Raw genomic sequence first — 27,945 nt, forward strand, 5'->3', positions numbered from 1 at the left:
TTGGCCCGTCATGCGGCGGGACCATCTCTCCCTTATTTTTCACACCCACTGACACACCACTCGAGTGGGGTTCTTTCGGGCTATCCAGCAACCACCACCAACACCCTAGAAAAACGCCTGCAATAACAGGTCCCGGGCGCAAGCGCCTCCAGGATCAACTCAAGCGGCGGTTCTAAAGGAAGAACACAGCAGAAACCAACCCTTCATCCAGAGGGACGAGGATGCTTCCACCCGTACAAACAAACACAAAAATGTCGGCTTTCAACGTCAACATATCTTCCTTTATTCTCCCAACGCGGCCCTCTCAGAAAGCACTGGAAGAAAGGAAAACAGGAGGAAAGCACAACGCTTGTTACCAATCAGCACATCAACCCCTCCTCTTGACCCCCAAACACGCAGCCACAAGCAACGGGTGCAAAGCATACAAAGCCAGAAGTGGGCTGGTGAGCCAAAACAGGAGTCGGAGGGGCGTGGCGAATGAGCGAGTCATATCCACATATTGCCGGTTCGTGTCCAGCAAACACAGCACTACCCCCGTTGCAGCCTCGAACCACAATCATCATGCACACCAAGAGGTCACCTGTGCAGCGCGCCAAGCGGGCAAGCCACGGCGAGGCGGGGTGCGGCGGCGATACAGCGTCGAGGTGTGGGAATGAAGGGCAAGGGAAACGGGGATGTAGGAGGGCTGGACAGAGGATCGGGCGTAAGGGACCTCGGGAACAGACATACTCAAGGAGATATACACAAAACCTCATCATTTGATGGAAAGACATCTGCAGACAAACACACAAAACATCTCGAGTAGCATGGAGAGTGATGGAAAGTTACAAAAGTAGTTTGTCTGCAAAGCTTCGCTGTCAAACTTTTGGCGATGAGGGGATATCAATCCAACACGCACTCGCAAGAGAGAGCAGTAACACAAGACAAATAAACACAAAGAGAATTACATCGTGGTTTAGGGTATATTGAGAAAAGGGCCAAAATGTAAGAATCAAAACACCGGCACAAGCACAGCGGAGAAGCAAGCTTCATCAACGCGGTATGCATGTGCCCGAACCCCTTCCTCAGAGAGCGTGTTATCGCATCATCGTGAAAGGAAGGGGAAAAGAAAACTTCAAACGCAAGGTTCGGTCTGAGCAATTACGGCTCATCGCAGGTCGGTCAGGTTCGTAGGATTGTCTCGTAGTAAGACCAGTCGTTGGCCGGTTGACGCAGAAGGCAATCCGAAAGGTCAGGTGGTTGACGACTGGCTTACAGATGTTTTCGACAAAATACGGATCTTAGATGAACGGGTTCTGCTGCTGTTTTTCCTGCGGATAGGGCGACTGAGTGTATTGATGGGGGTCGGAGAACGGACCGGAGCGGTCGTCGGCAGGTGAGGGATCAGCGAGCTGACCATGGCTGCTTGTGCGTAGATGCCCTGGGCGTGCGGAGTCGGTCACCGCGCGTAACCCAACTCGGCCGACCTTCTCTGTTGCTGGCTCGATGTTGTCGCCAGATTCAAATGTTGAAAATGGTCGGGGGGCAAGCGTGTATGGCGCTGCCTTGTTCACGTTGTAGTCGTTGGGTACGTATTGCGGTGGCGCGGTGGTGGGGTAATCGGCGCTGGCCTTGGGCTCACGGTCGAGAGTGGGGTCGACGACATAGGGATTGCGTCCGAGTTCTGGATCGTCACGGCGGAATAGATGGGTCGAAGCGTAGACAAGGCCACCAAGGGCAATGAAGAGCCAAATAAGGATCAGGGCGGTGGAGATGAGCGCTTCGGTTTGAATGCCGCTCATCAGTTTGTCGATAACGCGTTCCACGGCTTCGGTGATCTCGTCCTTTGCTTTGCCGTTCGGGTCAGCGAGCAGTTGGTTGGCAGAGTCTGAGTCGCTTTGCTCAGCAAGGGCTCCAATAGATAGCGTGTCGTTTGCAACGCCAGGAAAGTTGACGTGGGCGTGCTCTTGGACCCAAGTGAGACCACTTTGGAAGCTGGCAATCTTCAGGCCGATCAGGCAGTTGAGAACTTCCTTGATCGGGTCGTAAAGTACAGTGCCACCGAACGTGTCGTTGAGCGTGGTGCTCATCTGATCCACAAAGGAGTTGAGAGTGTCGTTGACTGCCGTCGTACTGGTGTTTACCCAGCCGAAGATGTCGTCGTTGATGGTGTTGTCCAAGTCAGCGACGGCGCCGTTAACGCCGTTAGACCATGACATGGACGCGTTGTTCATCGATTCAACGACTTTTCCGGCAAAGTCAGCGACTTGATCCGTGAGCTCTGGGGTCTTGTCTTCGATGGCCTTGAGCAAGAGGTATTGACAGAAGCATGCAAAGAGACCAGCGATGCCCAGAGAAATCAAGAACATCATGGGAATGGAGGTGGCGTAGGCCCAGGCCCAGCGCATGACAGCTTGTCGACGAGCTGAGCCGAAGCGCCTGCCGAACCACAGGCCGATGCCAGAAGATGTTGGCCGGGACGCGAGAAAGACGACGTCCATACCATCGTGGCCCTCGGCGAAGAGAGCAGCACGTTCTTGCATCTTCCGGTAGCGGCGCATCTCCATCCACGCCATCGGGACGCAAACAAGGATGGCGGCGACGATGAGCACACCGAGCGCGATCTTCCGTGCGTTGTAGGCCAGCTCGATCAGATCATCGAAGAACTCGTTGATCGAGTTGCCGTCGGAGCAGAAGCTTAGTGCTTCCTTCTGTGGCACGGGAAGAACTGTGCGGTCGAACTCGAATGTGTCCATGCCGCGGATCAACTTCTTGACCTCTTCGAAAGGCAGGCGAATGATACCATCCGTAAAGTTTTGCACCTGTTCGAAGTTCGGAATGGAGTTGTTAAGCTTCTGGAGACCCTCCGACATATCAGGAGGCATCTCCAGTGATTTGAGCTTCTTGATCTGGTCGTCCAGGTTGATCTCTGGTTTGTTAAATCCCGGGAGGTTGAAGTTGATCTTGTCCATGATGGAGTTGATGCCGTCGGAAACGGACTTGACGGCGTCGCCCATGTCTTCGGTGACAGACTCGATTGTTTCGTCGAGCTGTTTGTTGATAGCTTCGCCGATTTCCACAGCGGCGTGAAGGCTGCCGCTGACAGCGAGGGTGATTAGGCAGAGGTAGGTACTTGTCATCATGTGAATGACGAAGAGGATAATCTCTTCGACACCCGTGACACTCATTTCGAGCATTTGCATGAGGCCACTGATTGCCTTCTCAACCCCGGAGGCTGTCATTTCGTTGACACCCTTGGCCATGTAGTGGGGCATGGAGGCCATGGAGCTGCCGATGTTCTCGACTTGGGTGCAAGCACTGAGGGCTTCCCGACGGGCGGAAACGAGGCTTGCGTCGGTGCTTGCGATGGCGATAAGTAGTCGCACAAGGACTAGGAGCAGTAGGATCGTCCAGCGATTGATCCATATCTGTGAGAGCCTAGCTCGAAGGCCGAGGTATGGTTTGAAGTTTGGTGTCTGGTTTATTGTAGGTCGTGGTGCATCTTGCGATGGGTAGTAGTCTCGCATCTCATGACTATCGCCAGCGGACATAGATGGAGGCACAGGTGGAAAGAGTTGCTGTTGGTTCGCGGAGGAAGCCATGGCGAAGATGTATGGCTGTGAAACGTGGTCTGGCTGGCGTATTAGACTCTGAGGTTCAGGATCGATGATAAATCAGTAAACAAGTGCGGTCGTGGTAGTAGGCCAGCTAGGTCATGAATGTCTTCCAGAGACAAGGTAGCGACGTAGGAAAAGGTATTAGGCGAAGTATTGCAATGTGAAGACAATAGACAACAATAGGAAAACCCAACGCTCCGTACAATGCAATAGGAAAAGGTGGTAGTGAAGCAGCGTGGTGAAGGAGCCTGGAGTGGGGAAGACCGCTGTGAATATCTACTTCACAGCGACTAGGGTGAAATGACTGGAGAATCCACGTACCGCGAGAGAGCGAGGACCAGTAACAGGCCTCTCCACTAGGTACCAATGATACCTCGAGAAGAGGCCTGCACGACCAGAGAGTTTCAGCAGGGCATACACGATCGTGAGGCTCAAGTTAGAATAGGCAAATCTAGGAAAGGTGGTGGCCCGAGAATACGCGCCCGCAGAAGTGGAGCAAGCCACTCCCGACCAGTCACCCGGTCAGTTGTAGAAAGGCCCAAAACAAGACGCTAAAACAGATCGAACTGCCAGCGTCTGTTATTTTGGGCCGATTTGTCCTCGAGTGGTTGTCGCAAGTCGAGCCGGGTGTCCTTTGTTCCACGGCTTGCGCTCTTTGGCGTGCGATATTCCCGCAGACGGTGGAGAAAGGCAGGTGCACGACCTCGTGACATCTGGGGTCGTCGCAGGATGGGGTTGTCGAGCGCAAGGGAACACGACCTCTGAACGTCGGTCGATGGCAGAGGAGGTGCTCAAGGCGCGGAGAGATGCGCGACGCCGACGTTATGTAGCAACACGTCGCCGCACGGCTGTCCGAAGGCCTGTGGCGCCGTCATGCCTTGATTTCGCGTTTCTGCAGCTAGCGAAGACGTCATACCCAGTCTGGTCTTCTGCAGCTGTCAAAGACCCAACTTCACACCCAGAAATTCCATCAACAGCGCCGCCAGATGTTGCGCATTCGATGAGTTCCAAAATAGAACGAGTGTTCATGTCACGCGCCGTCATGCTTGACCGTGAAGATGCCGTAGCCAGAAATCTGATCAATACGCCAAGTTGCATGCGTGGCTGCGGCGTAGCGCTGGTGTGGAGCCATGCGCCGGTCGCTCCTGCCCGGCCGCCTCTGTCCAATCATGCCATTTTCGCTTAGAAGGCTCAAACACGGCCCTGTCGTCCCAACTTCATCTCCTCGAACCCGCTTTCAAACATTCTTCCGTACTGCATCAACGCCAACGACGACAGCTCACGTCCAAGATCTTTCTGCATGGCCACGCTGTACATATTGATGCGACTCCTCTCGGTTACGCATTTGCCTTCCGGATCACACGTCTTTAGAATTCAACACCGAGACCACCATAGAGTTCACCGCACCACCGATATATCCAACCTATCTTGTATATCGGCATCGCCTCTGCCATCTCTCTTGTCCTCTGGAAGATTGCTGAGGTGTTAGGTTGAGTGACATGACTGACTCTCACAATGTAGAACCTGCTTCATGAGATGCATGACCTCGTAGGATGTATGTCTAATCGCCGCTGAACCGCTCATGTCAATTCCCCTTGGTAGTCTTGTGATACAAGTTCACTGCTATGGAGTGCGACACGTCGCTGAATGAGAGGAGATGCATAAGTCTTGCCGAGGTTGTCGTTGCCAACAGTCCTCATGGGCAGTCGCTTCCTCACGTTGCACGCTCTTGTCGTATTCTGAGCGCGCTTTCCTTACATCTCCTGCTGACCAAGACATATAACAGCACTTCATCTTTGAGCCTTCGACTCCTCTCCAAATCACCATCTTTTTGTCCGAACCCCTTTCGTTTATTCTCACCATCACCGTCTATGATTATCGTCCGCTTGCCTCTCCTTGATAGCGCTGGTCGCTACACGTCATCCGTTATCCGCTTTTGGTCTGCTGGAGTCTGAGGAGTGGTGAGGTGAACTCGAGCTTCCAGCACGTTCCGCGTCAACGATGAGCCCGGGCGTCGTTGTTGCAACTCGACCGTGCAGGCCGTGCTCAGTGACGAGAAACCTCACCTTACCCCACCAACCGCAAATTACGACTTGTTTACCCACTCCGCTTTGCCCACTCGTTCACTACGCTCGCGCCATACTCGTTCCGGAACCTCCCAATTGCTCGCACTTTGCATTGCCTGACGTGACGTAACTTTATTAACCACTCGCAGTACATATCAGATCCCTCCGCTTTCGAACCGACCGCACTTGTTACTACTCGCCCGAATCGTCCCTCCTGTCCTCTACTTTGTTATCAGTTTGGAGAGCGCACAGCCGAAGAGACCGCAATCGTTTTCCAATATTACCGCTCTCGCGACAGCGTACCGCATCCCAGTCCCCGCTCCGCTCAATACACCGCTGGTCGAGCAGGTGAACACGTACCTGAGCCCGGTGACCGATATCGCAGGCTACTACTGAGAGTACAATAACTTCGATCACGCAGAACGTACGCTCTCATTCTCACCTTCTATCATCGCTAGGCAGGACCTATGGCAGCTAAGACATCTATTAGGCAACTTTCAGCGCTACAATAACACACATTTCTGTCGGTAAACCTCTTCTACCCAAGACTTCACCAAATAATCAACTCAACTTACCAACTACACTCCTCGTAAGCTTGTACATGTGAGCAATCAGGTCTGCCTCATTCGCTCACTTTGAGGTTCAGAACAAGCGCTCGGGTTCAACAACTTGGCGCCTCACTATCTCCCCGGGTATCTTGTAAACCCCGCACTTGCAAGGCCCAGACTCTCAGGTATGTGACAAAAACATTGCACATCGATGCCGCACTCTCCGAAACTTTGGGGCGGTGTCGACTCAAACCTCGTCTACTGGTCTCCCGCAGATGACAGAAGGTTTTGCGCTATCTATCTCATCCCGCGAACCAAGTGTTCGGGCAGCAAACTTATACCGACCACCATCGCGAAGGCGGTGACGCTGTCTCTTGACCCGAACCAGCGCACGTGTAGTGAATCTTTGCTAATTGAACTTCGTGTATAGTCGGAGTACCTAGATTGATCTAGTCTCTCGTAACCGCTTGGGCTCCTACCATTACCACTCTTGGCTCTATCAGACCTACAAATTACAGTCTCAACACATCGCTGCTCTCTACCATATCCACACATCACCTACACGCTACAGCCCCACGCAAAGTTGAACACCGTTGGCCTTTACCTCTAGGGCTCGAACCATTGCACAGCCTCAGCGCCTATCTTTCTTCCCACACCACCCCATCAGGCATCGTTCAATGTCACCTTCTATGGTCGATCCCATCAAAGTCGTAACTGGGGACTCAGTCGTGACGCCCAGCAAGGCTTTTGCACCAGAACTCCAGGATACCAAAGTCACATCTCCGACGTCCGACTCTAGCGGCGATACCCTTCATGACGAGAGCTCTGACGTTCGCTCCAGCGGCGATGGTCTTGAGACTCCTAATAGCCCCATCAGCCCAGACAACCTCAACTTCAACGGTTTGGCCATCGGCGGTGGTGTTGATCTCCGCAGGAGCACCGTAGACCGCTACACTAACCCTCATCAGCGCGGACAGAAGCAACACAACGAGCCGAGTGTGTATGGTCCTCCTGGTCGTGGGTTCGGTGGCAACAATCGATTCGGAGCTGGCTACAACGGTCGAGGAGGTGGTGGTGCGGGTAGTTACCGCAACTCTCGTACTTGGATGTCCCCGGACGCACAGGTCCAGCAAGAGTTTCTCATGATCCGTAATGCAATGCGCCGACTCTTCAAGAACTCTGACGTCTCAAAGTGGAAGTTGAGCGACTATGTTGCTCACAAAGAGGCCATGCTAGCATCGCAGGCGAACAAGCTCGCAAACCAGGTCAAGAGCAAGGAAGACGCCCGTTTCATATCCTCCCCCATCTCCTCTGACATCCAGAAGACGCTCACTAGGTGCGGTCTAGAAGGCAACTTCGAAGAGATTGGAAACTACGGCCGCGCTCTAGGTGAACAAACCATCTGGTGCAACGACTGGGAGAACGGCAAGGACGAAATCGCTCCGTGGCCCTCAATGGCTGAAATGAAGTGGGAGGGCGATGACCGAGCTAAGACAGGTGTTGGTCGCTTCCTTCCTCTTCCCCGCGAGGAGGGTCCTCCGGGTCTCATGTGGAACCAGCTCCCCGCCATCGAGCAGTACCCCATGGACCAGGTTTGCAAGATCCCCACCATGGAAGACGTCTACCTCCCCGTTGACTACCACATCGAGCCAGACCACGAGTACCTCTGGAACAAGGGTCTGGAGAAGGAGATGGACGACTTCCTGGAGTCATAACAACCTCCTTCCACGCACAAAGCCCCACACTATGACACTCACGCTGCTACATCATGGTCTGGATGTCAGCTTTCACCTTTGGAGTACTTCCGGTTTCGCATCGATTTGGCGCACGCCCAGCTTCCAACCAATGTGACTATTAGCTACTACAACTGTCACCGACCTATCTGTGGCCAAGTCGATCCTCTTCCCGGCGAGATGCCGGTTGTTTCTCTTATGTTCTGGGCTTTGGCTTCCTTTGGAGTTTTTCGCGTCTTTGGGATTTGGAGTTCCGATACGTAGACGACACGGCACGATTCGAGTCATGCACACAGCCTACGATTACGACGAAATTGCACAAAGCCTCTACTTCACTCTTCGATACCCCGGCTGTCATGACTTGCGTTGTTGGCTTCTGGTCTGACTGGAAGGTGACTTTGGAACACGCGTCATTGACTCATGTGCACTGCTTGCGTTGAATCTTTTTGCTTTCTGAATTACGACAAAATGGAGGGTCACTGGGAGCATGTGGCGGGATTGATATTGGGCATCGGAGCCGGATGCGTTCGGTTTCATTGTGCTGGTGCGTTCTGCGATAACATATCCTAGTCCCCTCAAAAAAAAAGTGTTTTACACTCTTGCCTCCCGCTGCTCCATCAAGTGAAACCGTGACTGACACACTCGTACCCGACTTCGGCGTCGTCAGGAATTGCCGCAATGGCTCTTGTCGCTGCTACCCAATTCCGCCAGCGCTTCCGTCTAGACCTCTTCTCCAGTCCAAATACTCTTCGCCCCGCTCGCTGTTCGTAATGCTGGCAGACCGCGCGTATTGAAGCGGTAGGTGCCTTGTTGGTCCGGTGATGATCATTGCTTCGCGTGCCATTGGCCCTCGCATCCTCGTGGCAGGTTTGAGTGACTTCACATGCCACCGCCTGTCCGGAGAAGACCAAACACTCCCCGGATTTTTACGCCATTCGAACCCCAGAATGACTCTTCTCGTCCCCGGTGAGCAACTTTAACGGCTAGACTCTGAAGCCATAAGCCACGTATGCTGGCATTATCGAATGGACGTCGACGGTGAGACTACGTGCCCGATGGTACGGTGATGATGACAACAGCCGTTGACAGCGCGGCGGCTTTAGGATCGGACATGCTGGCGGTGTATGATTTCAACTCCAGGGTGAAGCTAACAATCCAAATATCGGCGCCTTAGTTATAACAATTCGCGTGATCCGCGAAAAAGAGGAACTAGAAATCGTCTACTCAAACAACCGGAAGATCTCGCATACTTGATATACGAGCCACCAAGCTTCTTACTCGAGTTCTCTTTCCTGCTCTACCCTGTGATACCCCAATCAAGACCGCACCATAGCGCCACAAGCAGTAGATACGCCCGATCGGGTGCCTTACCGCGAGGCGTCCATCATCCACTAACCCAAAGCGGCAGGGTTCACGCTTCCTTGACAACACATCACCGCATTTCACCAGCGTGCAGGAAGTCGTTAACACGGGTCATCATTGCGCCGTGTACGGTACCACTTTAGATCTCGCTTACAAGCTCACGGGTCACGGCTAATACCACGATCGTGACAACCTTGGAAGGGTCGGTTCGCAGAATGTATCTTTAGGTCTACACTTTACCAACTCCCTCCTCCCCTTCCCAGCCCTATCTCAGACCCCATCTATTGCCTCCTCCTCATCCAAATCCTTAGTCATATGCAAAATCCGAATCCCCTCCCCATTCGGACACTGCACGACATCCACCCTCCCACTCCTCACATACCCACACCTCTCATACAACTGCACTCCACTAAGCGTCGCCCCCATCTCCAGTGTCTTAAACCCGTCCGTCTCATCCGGCTTGCCTTCCCTCGCCCTCGCCTCACAATACCGCATCATCATCGTGCCCAGGCCTTTCCGCGCATACTGCGGGCTCGTGAAGATTGCTCGTATGCTCGCGCGGTCAACGGCTGGATCGCGTTTTTCTGGCATGCGCAGGGGAGAAGGTGCGGAATCACCGCCGTACAGTGTTTTGCGGAAGGACCAGCCGCCGCAGGCGCAGATTGTGAGGGGCTGGTTGAGGGGGTGGAGGATGTAGTATGTTCTGTTGCGAGATCATCAACCTTACTATCCTTAACATTCTTCCCCTCCCCATTCCACTACTAAGGTTTCTGGATCTGGTCTTTGGCAATGTGGAGAAGAGGGGTACATATCCCCCCTACCTTCCGCAAACGGATGATGCTTGATGACACTTGATGACGGACGCCTTATTCTTGTTGATCTATTGGTTGGAATTATACGTACTGGTCTTTTATCAGAACGGAATCTGGACCGAAGAGATAGCCTATCGAGCCATCGAGCTCGGCGTCTGTGTAGTATCCTTTTCCCAAGCTGCGGAGTGAGGATGCGATCATGGATTGTAGGGCAGGTATGTCGGCGGGGGTTGCGGGGCGGAAGGTGTATTGGTGGGTTGCTTCTTGGGCTTTTGCTGAGGCGACGGGGTCGTGCATTTTGGAGTTTGGAATTGTTCTCTTGTTCTTTTCGAGTCCGGATTGAGAGTTGTATAGGTCTTGTGCAGCGTGAATGTATCTTCCTTGGTCGTTGGCTTGCTTGGCCCAACCATACGTTATCGTTATCGCGAGGCTTGGGAGTGGGATGCTTTCCGACGGGAACCATCCCTGTTCCGCAAGGTTGGTTGCTTCGTATCAATCATTCCGAAGTCTGTATGGCGCGTCTTCCTTTCCAACGGTTACACGTACGAGTCGTAGAGGTGTATGTTCCTCGTCTTTAACGCGCATCTCATAAGGTTCGCCGGACGGCGCGCTTTGACCACCGCCGGGTGAAGTCGTCATTCTAACTTTCCGCCTCTGGCACCCACGTGGCACCATCGTCTTCCTCCAACGACCTCCTTACAACGACTCTCGAACGACTCAAACCCCCGGCACTGACCGCAATAGACCTGATAACGAAGATTGTGCAATGTCAATGTCGACCCGGCTCCAGGCCCAGAGTGTTCAACAGCGCCCCGCACTTAGCGAGATGAACAGTCTGGAAAAGCGAACGCGAGCATCGACATGTTCATCACAATCAATGCCGTTTTCCCTCCGAGTCATATTGCCAGAAGCTCAGGGTTGGAGCGACTCAGCGACTCATCGACTCAACGGTTAATACCAGGCGTAAGGTTAAAATGATCGCGCCTTCCTTGCGAGTCATCCAGCGCGGGCAGGTGGTGCGGATGAATGGGGTTGCAGAAAGATCATGGAAGCATCGATCGCAAGATCCAAGATCCTCAACAACGGCAACACCCTGCAGTGGCTGATGCTGTACCTGCTTCTTTTGCTCCCAAGAACTGTTCGTTTTTGGTGTCCGCAGGATGAAGCAGGGTATAGAGTCGTGCACTAAGGGTGTTGCGATGGCTGGCACCCTTGGCCAAATTGCATCAGCATCGCCTGAAGCATCCTGACAGCAGAATGCCGTGGGTGGAAGCAAGCTCGTCTTACATGCCCAGTCTGCCAGCATCGCATACACCAAACACATCCATCTATTGGAGTACCTTTGCGAAAAGAATTCCAACGTCACCAGACGTCGCAGTCAAAGGCAAGAAGGCATGGCTTCCATGTGCGGCGCATTCCGCTCACAACGGTCAAGTTGCGATGCTGGCGTTGCCAGCGTTTGGCCATCTTTGGTGCGCTTGCTTTTTGTATCACGTTGGGTGTTGAAACAGCTAAGAGCGTCAGGCGAATTTAAAATAGCACACGGTCCATAACGGGACGCTCCCGTGACGTCGATCAGCCCTATACCAGCAACGGCAGCAAATATGCGAAAGCTTATTTGCGTTTGGAAGCGTTCTTGACAACGAACAGGAACTTCGCTATATGCAAAACCGCAGTATCATGCAGGAATATCGCCATCCGCAGACTGCCCAATCGCATCTTATGTCGAGAGTTTTCCTCGCATTGCTTGCGATGAAGTCATTCCGCTTTTTCGAGACAGCCGTTTTCTTGTCAGCTCAATCTCCTACACTGACAGCTCGGAGACGGACGTCACTATGGCCAATGATTCACAGCAGACTTCACAGCGTACCGAGGCACGGCAGGCACGTTGCGGACGCACTAGGAACATCCTCGCGTGGGGCACTGCCCTGTAGCAAGATCAGCCGGGGTGACTAAAAAGTAAAGTCCGAGCGCATGAATGATCATAGTGCTTTTTCGGTTGTCGGATCACTTGAAGGTCCTGAATGGTTGACCGTACAGGTTGTTCGAGTCGAGGAGGCTCAAAGTGGGACTGGTATTCCTCCGTACCCCATCTCCACCATGACTCTCATGAGAACTCAACCAACTTGGCAGCACTTGGTAGCAGTTGCATGACTGGGGCTTGTTGTCCTTGTAATACATCGATACAGAGTTGGCCAATCCAGTGTCGAGTCGACGAACACCTTCCTCGGCTGCGATTTTAGTTACCGGTTGTTTCCACTTCATCGATGAGCCCACTGATACCTTGGCGGTGCCTGGCACTATGCCCTGTCTTTTCGACTTGATCGTCGTCATGGGTAGATTGAGCTTGGCCATACGTCTGGCCGAACATCTTGGGATTATAAGAAGGTAGGACGCCGGCTTCAGTTGGAGATCATCATCAGTCAACACTGCCAGCAACACTACAGTTCACAGGCCCGGTGCTTACATTCGCTCCTACCTTTTTCACTTCTTCTCTATCTTCTTGTCAATAGCAGATTCAACTTCCATCCCACTTCCCCCTATCCATTCACCACTCAACACCATGTATACCAAATCCGTCCTCATCGCCGCCCTTGCCGGCTTCGCTTCCGCCAGCCCCATCGAAATCGAGAGCCGCCAGCTCTTCGGTGGTGGAATCGGCGGCACAGGATCCAGCTCGAGCGAGTTCAGCCGCGGCGGCTGCAAAGACGTCCTCTTCGCCTTTGCCCGTGGCTCCACCGAGATCGGCAACATGGGAACCGTCGTCGGACCCCCTACCTCGAACGGCCTCAAGAAAGAATTCGGGGCCGACGCTGTCGCGACCGAGGGAATCCCCTACGCCGCCTCCATCGGCACCAACGTCCTCCCCGGCGGCACCGACACACGCTCCAAGAACATGATGGCCGACACCCTCAACAGCATGGCGCAGAAATGCCCCGACTCCGTCATCGTCGCTTCAGGCTACTCCCAAGGCGCCGCTGTCTGCCACCGCGCCATCGAAGGCCTCGACCCCGCCGTCATGGAGCAAATCGCCGGTGTCGTCACTTACGGCGACACCCAGAAGCTGCAGGACAGGAACCAGATCCCCAACTTCCCCAAGGAGAAGGTCAAGATCATTTGCCAGCCCGGCGATGCTGTTTGCCTGGGTACGCTGAGCGTGCTGCCTGCGCACTTGACATATGGTGTCCGCGCGGATGAGGGTGTTGCTTTCCTTGTCCAGCAGATTAAGGGTGTGCAGGCGAAGATCAAGGCGAGGAACGCGAAGAGGGAGGCGGAGCAGATGGCCGGGGACGCTGAGTTGCAGAGGCAAGCTGAAAAGATGAACGCTGAGATGCAGGAGGCGATTAAGCAGGCTGCTCAGGAGATCGAGGCTTAAGCGTTGAGTTGATGGGATTCGGGGCTGGATACATGTGTGGCTGGATCACTTGGGGATTTTTTACGACCTTCTTTACTTTCTTTTATCTTTTCTTCTTGGATTGTAGTGTTGTCTTACGAATTTGATTGAATTGGGCCCAGAATCATTGAGCTTCTTGTCTTGAGTGTTATCTGCTCGTCGACTAGCCTGTATCCCAGATAGGCAACTTACGATAAGGTGTTGATCGTGGCACCGTCGCTTGCCCCGACTGCCCCGAATGCTCCCCGCTGACTGCCCCGCTTTGATAAATCGCCGCAACGACACAGGCTTCAGCCACCATTTTGATGAGAAGGCGACACCAGCGACAACTCTCGATGCGTGAAAGTTTCATTGCGGCTTTTTCCCTTTCAGAATTCTCTTTGCCTTGTGTTTGTCAAACTTCCAGCATGAGAAGCTCACGGTACAAAGATGACATCAATACGGAGCGCATATCATACTACGAGCCTAAAGGCGCACGAATAAACAGATTCAACCCTCTCATCCTGAAGACGAGAAAATATCTGGTTTAAGGCAACGTTCAGTGTACTATCAAACCAGATCGTTGACGACAACTGACGCCCCGCCACCCAGTCGTAGAATTCCATGGTCACGCCGTACGACATGCATACTAGCCTTGTACACGTGTACAAGTTGCAGACAAAGGTACGGGATTAGGAAGTGCCCTGATGCTAGTCGTAACCATAGATTGAGCATGTCCTCCGGCCATTCACATTAAGCCCCGTTACACCATCACGCAGTGAGCCAGAAGCGGCCTCCAACGGCGCCGGCAGAAGACCCAAATCGCCAATCACCATGTTACGCAGCATACCAAGAAGATCCGAAGCGAGACTAGGTAGTCTGCCACTATGGTGGAGTTACGCAGTAGCTCGCGGACGATCATTCGCTGGGAGAGCAGCTGTGCGGACCATTCGAGCACATACACTCTCCTACCTCTACCATATCAAGACGAACTACTAAATTACTTACCAACGCGAAATCCATTAAATATCGTCTCTCAGACAAAACCAAACACCACGCACCCATCATGCCCTCCCCACCACCCACGCCCGAAGAAGCCCAGCGCCGCCAAACCGAAGCGCGCGCAGCCGTCACGGCATCCCTCGCCAGCGTCGGCGCATCCGTCGACAACGAGATGCGCACACGCACCGCCGACCTGCACGCCAACTCTGCCGCAATCGCAAAGCAGGAAAAGGAGCTAGCGAAGCAGACGGCGGCGCTGGCGAAACAGACTGCCGAGTGGGATAAACTGCTGCAGGGGGGCACGAAGAAGTTGAATGAGGTGGGGGATATTCAGAACTGGGCGGAGATGATTGAGAGGGATTTGCTGGTGTTGGAGGAGACAGTTCGGTTGGTGGATGGGAAGGGGAGGGAGAGGGAGGAGTCGGCGAGTGGGACGGGGGGTTGGTAGGTTTAGTGGTGCTGGACAAGACTAGGGAATCGCATGAAGTCGACGATGGTGGTTCTTCTATGGTCATCGATGTGTTGTTCAGTAATGCGTAATATCATTTTCAACTCTCGGAGTTACATGCTCATACATGCAACGTCATTTGGTGTCGATAGTGACATGTCTGCTATCGGGAATTATCTGGGACGACGGACGTCAGTGTAATCGACCCATGGATTGACATACGAGCGCCCCAACAGGCCCGGCGTAACCGCAAGCGTGATACCGTCTCTTCACCGTCTGCAGAGACAGTGAAGACAGCGCGTCGCTTTCGTGACGCTCTAAGCTTGGATCAGCGGGCACGGACCACGTCTCCATCATTGCGGAAACTGCTACTTGCGGTGCTCGTAGCTGGAGCTCCAACAACACCTTCACCTCACCCACCGCCCGCCTGCCGACACAGAGGCTCCCGCTATTTCACGGTTGGCACCTGCACCCTGCCACCAAGCCCCCAACTAGCTGCCCAAGATCCACGCCTGCACCGTGGAATCTACCAGCAACCCACCACCCACGCCTCTTGTCCGCCAACCCGCCCGCTTGTAGCCATCGCAACATTTCGCGGCGACCGCTTTTGTGTGCAGACCCACCGACGACATACATCATCACGACCCCGCTTTTCGCTCCACTAAAGCCGCAGCCACTTTGGGTTTCTGCGCTTCCGGTAAAGGCAATCGCAGCCTGCCTGTAGATATCCTCTCACGCCACGACCACCGCGCCGTGATATCCGACCGCCTACACGCAACCACTGCTCGCTAGACACCGGCTTCATAGAGCTTGCATGTGAGCAAGCTTCGTCTTCCGAGCGCCCGGCGCAAACATGAAGATCAAGAAACAGGCTACATCGCGACATGAGTCGACTCTGGTAAGCTGCAGCTCCCCGCGCTCCCCTCCTTCGCCACTACTAACACAGCGCGTAGTCGTCGATGATAGCAGACTTTGTGAAAGCGACAGAGTCAATACCGCTGTTCCAGCTGCCCGCACATCTCGCCTCGTTCCCCAGGCACTGGCCCTTTCCCCGCGGTGACGCATACCACTGGATCCCCGCCCTCAACCGCTTCGACCACATCCTCGAGCTCTTCAACAAGGAATATGGCCTGGTAGATGGGCCCCAGACACAGGCCTTCCAGCGCCGGCTGCTGCTCAAGGGCGATGCCGAGGAAGGAAGCACCAGCTCCGAGCAAACCACGACCGATGCCGTCCTGGATACCCTGCACGTATCCCGGGATGGCGATCGCGAGCTGGTCGAGCAGATCCTCAACTTCACGCGCATGCTCTTGGAGAACTGCGGGAACCGTAGTCTGTATTCCAGCAGTGAGCGCCTGGACAAGCTGCTAAACACGACCTCCACATCTCTCCTCAAGGCCACGCTTCGTCTAGGCCATCGCCTCGCTCAGCGCTATGCTGCCGCACGCATGCGCTTGGCCCCGGCCACCCTGCACCCGTCCCTTCTCTCCAGCCACTACAACATCAACCTCGACAAGGTCCAGAAGCTGGCTAGCCCATTCGCAAAAGGTCCCGCAACGGCAGCACCTGTCTTCGGTACTCCAGCAGGCAAAGGCAAGGACCGCGCTGGCAGCACTGATAAGGTCAGTCCGTCCGACTTAGTCGCTCTGTACTCTCTGTCCGAGTCCTCGATGAGGCAGGAGTTCGGAGGTGTCCTTATCTCGTACTATGAGCCCACCCCCTCGTCCGAAGCAGAGAGCGGCAAGCAGGCATCTACAGAGGCACCCGCGCCCACCACCCCGACTCCCGTACGGAGGACGTCCAGCATGGGACCCAACCGAACACCGAGACAGCCCCAGCCTGCACCCGCTACCGATTCGCCGAGCACACCTGCCTTCACTCCCGGACAACCCAGTAATACAACCAACGGACCCAAGACTTTCCAGCTGTCAGCGGACAAAGTACACAAGACCGACATACACGACCTCATAAAGGAAGGACTCGCAAGTCTACCGGAGACGGTGCACTACGAATTCCTCCACAAGCTCCGCATCGCAAAGATGTTCAACGAGGGACGCACAGGGCGCGACAGTGCAGTTGCCATCCGCCTACTGTCCATTGCGAACATCGGTTACGTACACGTCGAAAAGGAGTTCATGGCCAAGCTGGGTCAGCAAGATGCAGACGAACCACGCCGGTTACAACTTGCCTACCAACTCTCTGAGCTCGTCCATCCGCCTGGAAACGGCGAGACTGGCATTTCGATGGAGCTGCAGACATATACCATGAGCGCGCTCGAGGCCCTTGCAAAGCACAAGTCTAAAGCGGCTGATGTTTGCACCGCCCTTAGTGTCAACGTCAACCACGGCGTGTTGTTCTACGTTGTGCGCAAGCTGGTCGCTGGCCTTGGCGAGGAAACTGGTAACCCGGATGATATCGAGGAGGACGAGTGGCGCGACGCTTTGTTCTCTCTGCTGAACACTCTGCCGACGTCTCAAACACGCACTGGTGAGCAGATGGTGGCTGCGGGTCTTCTGGAAATTCTTGTCGATGTCCTCAAGCTGCGTACAGCAAAGGCAGAGCGCAACCACCCCAAGATCCTCAACTTCCTTGATACCTTTGTGTACAACCTGCGAGACGCCTTCTCAGCCCTTGTGGCCGCGAAGGGGCTCGAAATCATTGCTGATCTGATGCAATATGAGGTCGACACGTCCAAGAAGCTCGCAGAGGAGGACAAGGGAATGCCCAAGGAGTACAAGACGCAGCTTACTGATTATCAAATTCCGTTCTATCACCAGCAGAGTCTACGCTGGCTTTTCAAGTTCCTCAACCACATGATGTCGCACACAGGCGGAAACTTCGATCGCTTGATGCGAAACTTGCTTGACTCACAACAGCTGCTCAGCAGCTTGCGCACTGTGCTATCAAATGCCAAGACGTTCGGCTCAACTGTCTGGAGCATGGCGGTTACGATCCTTACCAGCTTCATCAACAATGAACCCACTAGCTACCAAGTCATCGCCGAGGCAGGTCTTAGCGATGCGTTCTTGGAGACAGTCGCTGGAGAGCCTGCTTCAGAATCGACGGCTGCAGCCAACAATGACCCCAGTGCTTCAACACCAACGTCATACGCTCCTAGGGAGGGCGGAAAGCCACTTGCCGAGGGTATTTTGCCTGTAGCTGAAGCCATCTCGACCCTGCCCCCGGCTTTCGACGGCATCTGCTTGGCTGAAGCCGGTATGAAGCTGTTCCAGTCATCGACGGCCCTCCAGCGATTCTTCGAGATCTTCGAGAGCCCTGCTCACATCAAAGCTCTTGACGCTGATACGGAGATGCCTACCCTGATCGGAAACTCTTTCGATGAGCTAGTGCGCCATCATCCACCTCTAAAGGCACGCGTTCTCGCCTGTCTAAGCGAGCTGATCGCGCGTGTGGTCCAACTTTGCGCGGACAAGGCCGAGAAGGAAGGTGTAGGAGCCAAGCTCTGGACCGAGGATGCTGCTGGAAGGCTCACAGTAGCAGGCGGCCGCCAAGCGCTTTCTACATCAGGCTCGCAGCAAAGTACAGCTCAATCATCAGGGACTACAAGCACTGATGTGGAGATGAAAGATGTTGATGAGACTGCTAACGAACCAGTCGCTTACAGTCAAATCACCGAGACTGAGGACAGCACCAAGGGCCCTACCACCGGTCAGTACATCCGCGTACTCTGCCGTTTTCTCTCTGGGTTCTTCTCAAACCACGCCATGTGCGCTGCGTACGTCGAGCTTGATGGTGTAGATTCTATCCTTGACATTTCAAGTCTCGCTTGCTTAGACCCAAAAGCAAGCGAGTACCGCAGCATGTGCGAGCAATTTGGCCACGTTGTCCAGGTACTCGTTGAGCAGAAGCCCCATATTGCGGTACCTTCTCTGATCAAGCGGACACAAGTGGCCTTGGAGCGCCTGCAACCACTCCTCGATCACACAGGCAAGCAAGCCTTCTTCGCACCTTTCACAAGCACTGGTACTTCCCAGAGTCCAGAGCATATGCAGCAAGGTACACAATACGTCAAAGCATTAGTGTCGGCCCATACCCTCGTCGGAGCCATGACCTTGACCTTCCAGAGTCAGATGTACACCACTCGTTCCTCTCACAATGTCTCCAGTCAAGTCAATCTCGCAGACATGTACGCACGTCTCGTGGACAGCCTCGGAAAGCTACACCGAAGCTGTGTTTGGGAAGAGCTTTTGCTCCAGCGTAATATGCCCACAGAATGGGAGAAGGAGACGCGGATCACCAGTTCTGGTTTCGGCAACGATGAAGCCGACAATGTGTTCCGTCTTGGAAACAGTGCGGCCGAACCACCTGCCAACGGAGACGCTGCTGCCTCTGGATCAGCTTCTGAGACCACGGCTCCAAGCCAGAACAGTGCACAGTTCAAGAATACGCAAACTCTCCGCAATCTGCTTAGTAGGATACCTATGGAAGTCGCACCGTTCTTCCAGTCGCTTGGCAAACTACTCTTATTCCGCCGCAGTCTTGAGGCTTACCAGAGGCAATGTGCAACGGTCGTGTCAGACCAGCTTGCCCAGGCAGTCATTGACCAGCTCGAGTACGAAGGTCCCAAGGAATCAGAGATCATTGAAGACCGCTATGCGTACTGGATCATCATTCTTACTTCGCTGTCACAGCTTATCGTGGAGGTAAACCTCGACCGATCGCAAGCGTTGACACTGTTGCTTGTGTCCTTCCGCAACCTTGGTGGATTCGATGTTCTGGCGAACATCCTCAACCAGTTCTACGAATCGGCGCTTGAAATCACCCAGAAGCAGGCAGAAGATACTAGTGAGGAGTCAAAGCGAGTGCTCAACCTCTCTCTCGGAGGTATCAAGATCATTCTGGCCTTCTTCTCCCAGATCATCAACTTCAAAGTCATCTCAGAGTCGCCACAGACATCATCGATGCAAACCCGGCCGGATCGCGATCGGGAGAGGGCTGATCACTTCTTGACTGCTCAGTTCCTCGTTGAGATACGCTACGCCGTTATCGTGCCTGTGGAAAAGATCTGGAATTCTGATCTCATGGATAAGGCTACTACGTCGTTGGTGAAGACGTCTGTCAATATACTGAAATCTGTTCTCGAGTGCGAAGGTGAGCATGGAGCTTACAAGAGCATCGACAAGATTCCAAAGCGTAGCAAGCCCATAATCAAGCCTTGGACTGCCCGAAACGGAGACCACTTGCCACGCTTGAAAGACAAGGGATACGAGGAGAGCCTTGCTGAAGAAGCCTTGTATCGATGCTGCGACAACTTCAACATGGCGGAGGAGTATTGCAAGAACCAAGTCCGTCCAAGTGCCTCAAGAAATCCTATACCACAGTATGAGATCCAAGCGCGAGGCCCGCCATCCGCTTCACCAAGTCGAGCTGAAGTGGTGGTTCCCGAGCATCCAGACGACGCTAGCATGACAGGGAGCGAAGTAACGCGGGATGAAGATGGTTCTGAACACCCGGAGACACAGTCCGTCCACATGGAAGACGCCGACGCTTCGACTGTAGAGTCAGATGCGCCTACGTCTACTACACCTGTACCAGGTGATCAGTCAGGTCAAGCACCCGCGCCACAGGACGCTCTTGCTTACCAGAAGCGGATGGCTAACGGCAATTCGACCCAGCTCGTTGCCATAGACCAGTTGGATGAGCAGCGAGCCAAGCTCCGCCAGAACCTTGTTGATCGATCTCTCGACATGCTCAACTCGCACGACGATGTCACCTTTGAGCTGGCAGATCTCATCATTGCCGCCGTTTCGAAAGCGCCCGACCCACCCGAGATGCGTGCCGAGATCGGCATGATGCTCGTGCAGTCTCTCATGTCGCTACAGAGTGAAGACGACTTCCGAACTCAGAGCAAGAAGATCGCAGCTTCGGCCCATCTCCTAGCGTTGGTGCTTCAAGAAAAGGATTTCTATGACGTTATTGTTGAACAGCTAAAGGAACACTTCACTACCTTGTTGGGCTTCATCAAAATCTTCCCAGATCAGTCTCCGGAGGATTCATCACCTTGGATCGGTCAGGTCTTGCTGATCGTCGAACGATTACTGGCTGAGGATCAACTCCCGCATCAGGTCCAATGGACTCCGCCAACAGAAGAGTCCCAGGAAGAGACCACAGTCGACGATTTACCGCAACCTATCGTCAGTATCGAGGAGAAGGATCTGCTTTTCAACGCAATCATCGAGATGTTGCCTCGCATCGGCAAAGATGAGTCGCTGGCTCTGTCTGTGACACGAGTGCTAGCTATGCTTACTCGCACGCGTAAGATTGCCACGCGTCTTGCAGAGAAGCGCAATGTTCAACGTCTGTTCCTCATGGTAAAGCAGCTCGCTGGTATCACTAATGAGGGCCTTCGAAGCGCTTTCATGATTGTGCTTCGTCACATGATTGAAGACGACGAGATGATTCGACAGATTATGCGTACCGAGATCCAGCAGATGTTTGAGTCGCGCGACCGAAGGCAGACAGACACTACTGGCTACACTCGCCAGATGTACGCACTAGCCATTCGTGCGCCTGAGATCTTCGTGGAAGTCACCAACGAGAAGCTTCAACTTAAGGGATTCGATCCTAATCAGCGACCGCAGACACTTATCCTCAAGAAGACTGATCCACCTCCGGCTGAGCCAACTGAGCCAACAAGTGTCGTTGAGTCTTCAGAGGTTACTGCTGAGGCCGATAAACCCAAGGAGTCTAGCGAAGCGCCTAAGCAGCCGTTCCTTGAGCGAACAAAGACTTCAGATCTTAAGGTGCCTGTAGTTGAGAACCCCGATGGTGTTATCCATTACCTTCTCTGCGAGTTGCTAGCCTACAAGGAGGCTGAAGATAAGCCTGAGCCTGCTAAGCCTACCGAGAAGCCCGCAGAGAAGCCCGCAGAAGGTGTAGCTGAAGGACAGGCAAGCAAGGAGTCGAGCTCGGACGCCGCCACCACCACCCAAGCCACCGCACCTACAGAGTCTGCGAAGCCCGAGAAGCCTGTGTTCAAAGCTGAAGCACACCCAATCTACATCTATCGCTGCTTCATCTTGAAGTGTCTCGCTGAGCTTCTGCAGAGCTACAACCGCACGAAGATTGAGTTCATCAACTTCTCCAGGAAGGCAGACCCTTACACCGTGACACCATCAAAGCCTCGCTCCGGTGTCCTAAACTACCTTCTCAACAACGTGGTGCCTATCGGCAGCTTGAGCCATGAAGGCGACCTCGCTTTCAAGAAGAAGCTGGCGACATCGAACTGCGCCATCGACGTCATTGTTTCACTGTGCAACAAGACGGGAGAGTTCGTTCTACCCAAAACCGACGTACCATTGTCTCCATATACGGAAACTGAGCCAGACTTGCTTTTCGTACGCAAGTTTGTCCTTGAGCATGCTCTGAAGGCGTTCAAGGATGCAAATGCTTCGGATGAACCACTCGACATGAAGTACTCTCGTCTGCTGAGCATTGCCGACATCTTTAGTAGGATGGTGTCGCAGCGACCCAACGGAGAGATGCTTACTCAGAACGCTGATCTGACACCCAACCTAAAGCAGATGGCCAAGATCATGTACGAGAAGAACTTTGTCACTATCCTGACAACAGCGATTTCGGACATTGATCTCAACTTCCCGAATGCCAAACGAGTGGTTAAGTACATTCTCAAGCCGTTGAAGTGGCTTTGCTACGTTGCCATGGATCTGAGCATGCACTACGATACTGGTTCAGCCCCAGACTCTGCCGACGAGTACGAGATCTCGACAGCATCCGACGACGATCTCGTTGATAACACACGCGAAGAGACGCCTGATCTGTTCCGGAACTCCACGCTCGGCATGTTTGAAACTGGTGACTCGGAATCTGACGAAGACTCTGAAGACGACGAGGGTGAAGAAATGATGTACGACGATCCTTACGCGGATGACATGGAGTATGACGAGGCTGATATTGGTGACGACGATGTTGTTTCCGATGACGATGAAGAGATCCTTGGGGAGATGGGTATGGATATTGACGGTATGGGTCCTATCGAAGGTCTCCCCGGCGACATCGATGTCGAGATCGAGGTTGACGACGATGGCAACCAAATGGGCTCTGATTCTGATGACAACTCTGATGACGATTCAGAAGACGATGAGGATGACGACGAAGATGACATGGATGACATGGACGATGGAGGTGACGACGATATGGACGATATGGATGAGGCCATGGATGCCATGGAGGAAGTCACTGGTGATGACGAGAACGCCAGTCTCGCTGAAGATCAAGAAGATGACTGGAGTGATGACCAGGACGACTTCCCAGGTGGTCCCAACGGCGAGGGCAACATGGGCCCCGGCGCGCTCGGCTTTGTCCTTGATCCTCCTCAACTTCTCGAACAAATGCGTCAACAAGGCGGAGATCTCGAAGACTTCTTAGATGACGAGATGGCGGAAGAAGGTCCGTTGCTTCATAGGATAGAACGCTTATCACGGTCGCTAACCCAACTAGATATGGACGAAGAAGAAGAGGAGTACGATGAAGAAATTCACTACGATCCTGGAATGGAGGATGAAGATGACGCCATGCCCGAGATGGGTTGGGGAGGTAGCTGGGAAGACGCTCAAGCCCCTGCCGTTCGACACACCCACCGCCTCAGCCCATGGATGTTCCCCGCAGGGCCGGGAGACCGCATTCTTGTACCAGCTTACCGTTCGCACCGCCCAGGTGCGGGTCCTCGTGTTACTGACGACGGTATCAACCCCCTGCTTCAGCGAGGTGGTCGCTCTGCTGGACGAGATGGTCTGCCGCGCAACGAAGGCCAGAGCGACTGGGTTCATGCTATTGAAGGCCGTGGCCCCCGCGTCTTCAGCCAATCCGACAGCCCAGTCTCGTTCATCAGCAATCTTTTGAACGCGATGAGTTCTACTACTGGCCCGACAATACACCAGCACGGAGGCGCATTGCACCTTTCTTTCGCCAATCCCATGGGCATGCCACCCTTCGACAGCGGGATGCGACGCGACATTGCTCGCATGCGAGAGTCGTACACATCACGCACTGCTCGCGAAGACCCACATTCTGCGGTATCGTTCGTCAAGGCGTACACCAGCCAGCGCTGGCAGGAAGAAGCCCGGATCCTGTTCGGTCCTGGCGCGATAGAGAAGAGCCAGCGAGTGGTCAACTCCATTCTGAAGGTCATGGTTCCTCCTGCCATGGAAGCGGCGAAGAAGCGTCTAGAAGAACGCCAGGCTGAGGTCGCACGCAAACTCAAGGAAGAGCAGGAACAGAAAGAGAAGAAGGAGCGTGAAGAGCGTGAGAAGCGCGAAGCACAAGAGAAGGAGGATCGTGAGCGACAGGAACGTGAAGCTGCTGAGGCTGCGAGCCGAGCTCAAGAAGAACCCGCAGAAAGCGAGCCAAAGACTGAGGCCGAAACTGCACCTGAAGCGCAAGCCATGGAGGGCGTTGAGGTCGGAGAGTCCTCGTCAGCGCCCGCCGACGCCTCCGCTGCGGCTGAGCCCGCGCCTGCGGAACCTGCTGCGCCTCCAGCACCGCGAGTCACAACAACGATTAGAGGTCATGAGTATGACATTACGGACTTGGGCATCGACACCGAGTATCTAGACGCTCTTCCCGAGGATCTGCGCGAGGAAGTCTTGATGCAGCAGGTAGCTGAACGTAGAGCCGAACAACGGGCTCAAGCGCGACGACAGGAGCAGCAGCAGTCGCAAGCCCCGGCACAAGCACAAGCCCCGGCCGCGCCCGAGGAGGCAGGTCCAGCAGGTGAAGCACCTACAGATATCAACCCAGACTTCTTGGCTGCTCTTCCTCCAGAAATCCGAGATGAGTTGCTTGCACAGGAGGCGCAGGAGCGTCGACGCCGAGAGCGGGAAGAGCGCCGCCGTCGCGACCAAAGCAGTGCTGGCGCCGCCCCTCCACAGGCAGAAGACATGGATCCTGCAAGCTTCTTCGCATCGCTGGACCCCAATCTGCGAGCTGCTGTACTTATGGATACTGATGAGAGCATTCTGCGCCAACTTCCACCTGACATGTCTGCGGAAGCTCGAGCAATGGGAGAAGATCGCCGGTTACACCAGTTCAACGACTTCGGCTATAGACGCGATCGCCGCGCGCAGCCAGACGACCCTTCACAGAAGAAGAAGACCCGTCCTTGCGTTCAAATGCTTGACAAGGCAGGCGTTGCCACGCTCCTTAGGCTCATGTTCATCCCACAACAGGGAAGCGCCAAGGGTAGTCTGAGCTCCATCCTCCGCTATGTATGCGAGAACCGTCAAAATCGTGCCGAGGTCATTAGCATCCTGCTCTCCATTCTTCAAGACGGTAGCGCCGATGTGAATGCAGTTGAAAAGAGCTTTGCTCAGCTGTCCATCCGAGCAAAGCAGCCTCAGCAGCCAGCAGACAAGACTCCGAAGATCTCCCGCAAGAATGGCGCTCTATCGATCAACGCCGATGTCTCTCCACTCATGGTCGTTCAGCAATGTCTCAACACACTTACTCAGCTGACGGAGAAGAACCCTGCTGTATGGCAGTTCTTCCTGACCGAGCACGAGACTGGTGTTGGCTTCAAGAACCGTGCCAATCGCAAGGGCAAAGCCAAGGAGAGCAAGGCGAACAAGTACCCAGTCAATGCTCTCCTTACCTTGCTGGACCGCAAGCTTATTGTTGAGAGCTCTACCATCATGGAGCAATTGACATCACTGCTCAAGGTCATCACAGCACCACTTCAAGTCCTCAAGAAGGAGAAGGAGAAGGCTGCTGAAGACGCAAAGAAGGAGGCGGAGGCCTCTGCGGAGGGTCAGACTACTGACAATGAGCCCGCTGAGACCACAGCCACGGAGACTCGTCCAGAAGGTCAAGATACAGAAATGACGACTGCTCCCGAGAACGCTGCTCAGCCAGATCCCGCTACTGAGGGCGAGGGCAGTACTTCCAAGCCTGACGAGTCAAAGGCCGAAGAGGACAAGAAGAAGCACCGTACGCTCACACCACCCGATGTACCTGAAGCCAACCTTCGACTCGTCGCTAAGATTTTGGCTGCTCGGGAGTGCAACAGCAAGGTCTTCCAGGAGACTTTGTCGGTTATCAGCAACCTCTCGCCCATCCCAGGTGCCAAAGAGATCTTCGGTCAAGAATTGCTTGGTATTGCCAAGGATCTTGCTAGCTCAACACTTCAGGATCTTGCGAGCTTGACAGTTCAAGTCTCAAAGGCAAGCTCGCCTACTGACGTCCAAGGCATCGCACTTGCCAAGTTCTCCCCAGCAAGCTCCGACCAAACCAAGCTGCTGAGGGCCTTGACGGCGCTCGACTACCTCTTTGACCCGTCGCGCGATAGCAAGGACAAGCCTGAGGCTGCTGCAGAGGCGCTTGAGCCCGCTCAGAAGGAAGACATCCTCTTAACCCTATACGAGGATTCTGCTTTCGCGCCACTATGGGAAAAGCTCAGCGAATGTCTCACTGTCATCCGCCAGCGCGGCAACATGCTCAACATTGCTACTACGCTGCTTCCGCTTATTGAGAGTCTCATGGTCGTTTGCAAGAACACCACACTCAAGGACATGCCTTTGTCCAAGATGCTTCCCAAGGAGTTCGCTTTGTCTAGCCCACCACCTGAGAGCAGGATGGAGAACTTGTTCTTCAATTTCACTGAAGAGCACCGTAAGATTCTCAACGATCTTGTCCGCCAGAACCCCAAGTTGATGAGCGGAACTTTCTCCCTCCTTGTGAAGAATTCCAAGGTGCTGGAGTTCGACAACAAGCGCAACTACTTCAACCGAAAGCTTCATTCGCGAGGTGGCGACCGACAACAACACCAGCCTCTCCAGCTCTCTGTTCGTCGAGACCAAGTCTTCCTAGACTCTTTCAAGTCGCTGTACTTCAAATCGGCCGATGAGATGAAGTTTGGCAAGCTCAGCATCCGCTTCCACGGTGAGGAAGGTGTTGACGCTGGTGGTGTTACCCGCGAGTGGTTCCAGTCTATCTCACGCCAGATGTTCAACGCTGACTACGCTCTCTTTGTACCTGTCGCTTCCGATCGCACGACATTCCACCCCAATCGCCTTAGTTCGATCAACCCTGAGCATCTGATGTTCTTCAAGTTCATTGGTCGCATCATCGGCAAAGCACTTTACGAAGGCCGCGTCCTCGACTGCCATTTCAGCCGAGCGGTCTACAAGCAGATCATGGGCAAGCAGGTCAGCCTCAAGGATATGGAGACGCTTGACCTTGAGTACTACAAGTCCTTGGAATGGATGATTCACAACGAGATCACGGATATCATAACGGAAACCTTCTCAGTTGAAGTCGAAGCCTTTGGAGAGATGCAAACCGTCGACCTCATCGAAAACGGCCGCAACATTCCCGTTACTGAAGATAACAAGCACGAGTACGTCCGCCTCATCACTGAGCACCGTCTTGTAGGCGCCGTTCAAGAGCAGCTCGAGAACTTCCTCAAGGGCTTCCACGACATTGTGCCTGCAGAGCTGGTTTCCATCTTCAGCGAACAGGAGCTCGAACTTCTCATTTCCGGTCTGCCTGACATCAATGTGGATGACTGGAAGAACAACACCGAGTACCACAACTACACAGCTGCCTCGCCACAGATCCAGTGGTTCTGGCGCGCTGTACGAACGTTCGAGAAGGAAGAGCAAGCCAAGCTGCTTCAATTCGTCACCGGTACTAGTAAAGTGCCGCTCAATGGTTTCAAGGAGCTTGAGGGCATGAACGGCTTCTCCAAGTTCAACATCCACCGCGACTACGGCAGTAAGGATCGTCTGCCATCTAGTCATACTTGCTTCAACCGTAAGTCATTCCCCTTCCTCCTCACGTCAACTCCAAGCTAATAACCATCACAGAACTCGACCTCCCTGAGTACGAGACGTACGAAGATCTTCGCAAGGCCCTCTACACCGCCATGACAGCTGGTGGCGAGTACTTCGGCTTCGCCTAAACCCATCCCGCTCGCTGTCACAAACAACGAACGAACGGCCTCTTTTCCTCACGAATATCGCTTTTTCG

At 54.0% G+C, this 27,945-nt stretch overlaps 5 protein-coding genes across 5 annotated transcripts; 3 read left to right on the top strand and 2 right to left on the bottom strand.

The window, feature by feature from the left end:
- Positions 1 to 1,280: 1,280 nt before the first annotated feature.
- Positions 1,281 to 3,581, bottom strand: J4E93_005766 (uncharacterized protein; the record flags this gene model as incomplete). Its single annotated transcript, XM_049343685.1, has 1 exon — positions 1,281 to 3,581. The coding sequence occupies one exon, from the start codon at positions 3,579 to 3,581 to the stop codon at positions 1,281 to 1,283; it is 2,301 nt and encodes a 766-aa protein (XP_049198918.1).
- Positions 3,582 to 6,899: 3,318 nt separating this feature from the next.
- On the top strand, positions 6,900 to 7,925 carry J4E93_005767 (uncharacterized protein; the record flags this gene model as incomplete). The annotated part of the gene is made up of 1 exon (XM_049343686.1): positions 6,900 to 7,925. One exon carries the CDS (start codon positions 6,900 to 6,902, stop codon positions 7,923 to 7,925), a length of 1,026 nt encoding a protein of 341 aa, XP_049198919.1.
- Positions 7,926 to 9,575: 1,650 nt separating this feature from the next.
- Positions 9,576 to 10,414, bottom strand: J4E93_005768 (uncharacterized protein; the record flags this gene model as incomplete). Its single annotated transcript, XM_049343687.1, has 2 exons — positions 9,576 to 10,008; positions 10,209 to 10,414. The coding sequence occupies 2 exons, from the start codon at positions 10,412 to 10,414 to the stop codon at positions 9,576 to 9,578; spliced, it is 639 nt and encodes a 212-aa protein (XP_049198920.1).
- Positions 10,415 to 12,680: 2,266 nt separating this feature from the next.
- Positions 12,681 to 13,493, top strand: J4E93_005769 (uncharacterized protein; the record flags this gene model as incomplete). The annotated part of the gene is made up of 1 exon (XM_049343688.1): positions 12,681 to 13,493. The coding sequence occupies one exon, from the start codon at positions 12,681 to 12,683 to the stop codon at positions 13,491 to 13,493; it is 813 nt and encodes a 270-aa protein (XP_049198921.1).
- A 1,063-nt stretch (positions 13,494 to 14,556) lies between these two features.
- Positions 14,557 to 27,877, top strand: J4E93_005770 (uncharacterized protein; the record flags this gene model as incomplete). The annotated part of the gene is made up of 4 exons (XM_049343689.1): positions 14,557 to 14,936; positions 15,766 to 15,838; positions 15,894 to 27,729; positions 27,783 to 27,877. 4 exons carry the CDS (start codon positions 14,557 to 14,559, stop codon positions 27,875 to 27,877), a joined length of 12,384 nt encoding a protein of 4,127 aa, XP_049198922.1.
- Between the last annotated feature and the right edge of the window lie 68 nt (positions 27,878 to 27,945).

The sequence above is a fragment of the Alternaria ventricosa genome (genome assembly GCF_023758065.1).
Source record: "Alternaria ventricosa strain BMP 2768 chromosome Unknown scaffold_9, whole genome shotgun sequence".
Lineage (NCBI taxonomy): Eukaryota > Fungi > Ascomycota > Dothideomycetes > Pleosporales > Pleosporaceae > Alternaria > Alternaria ventricosa.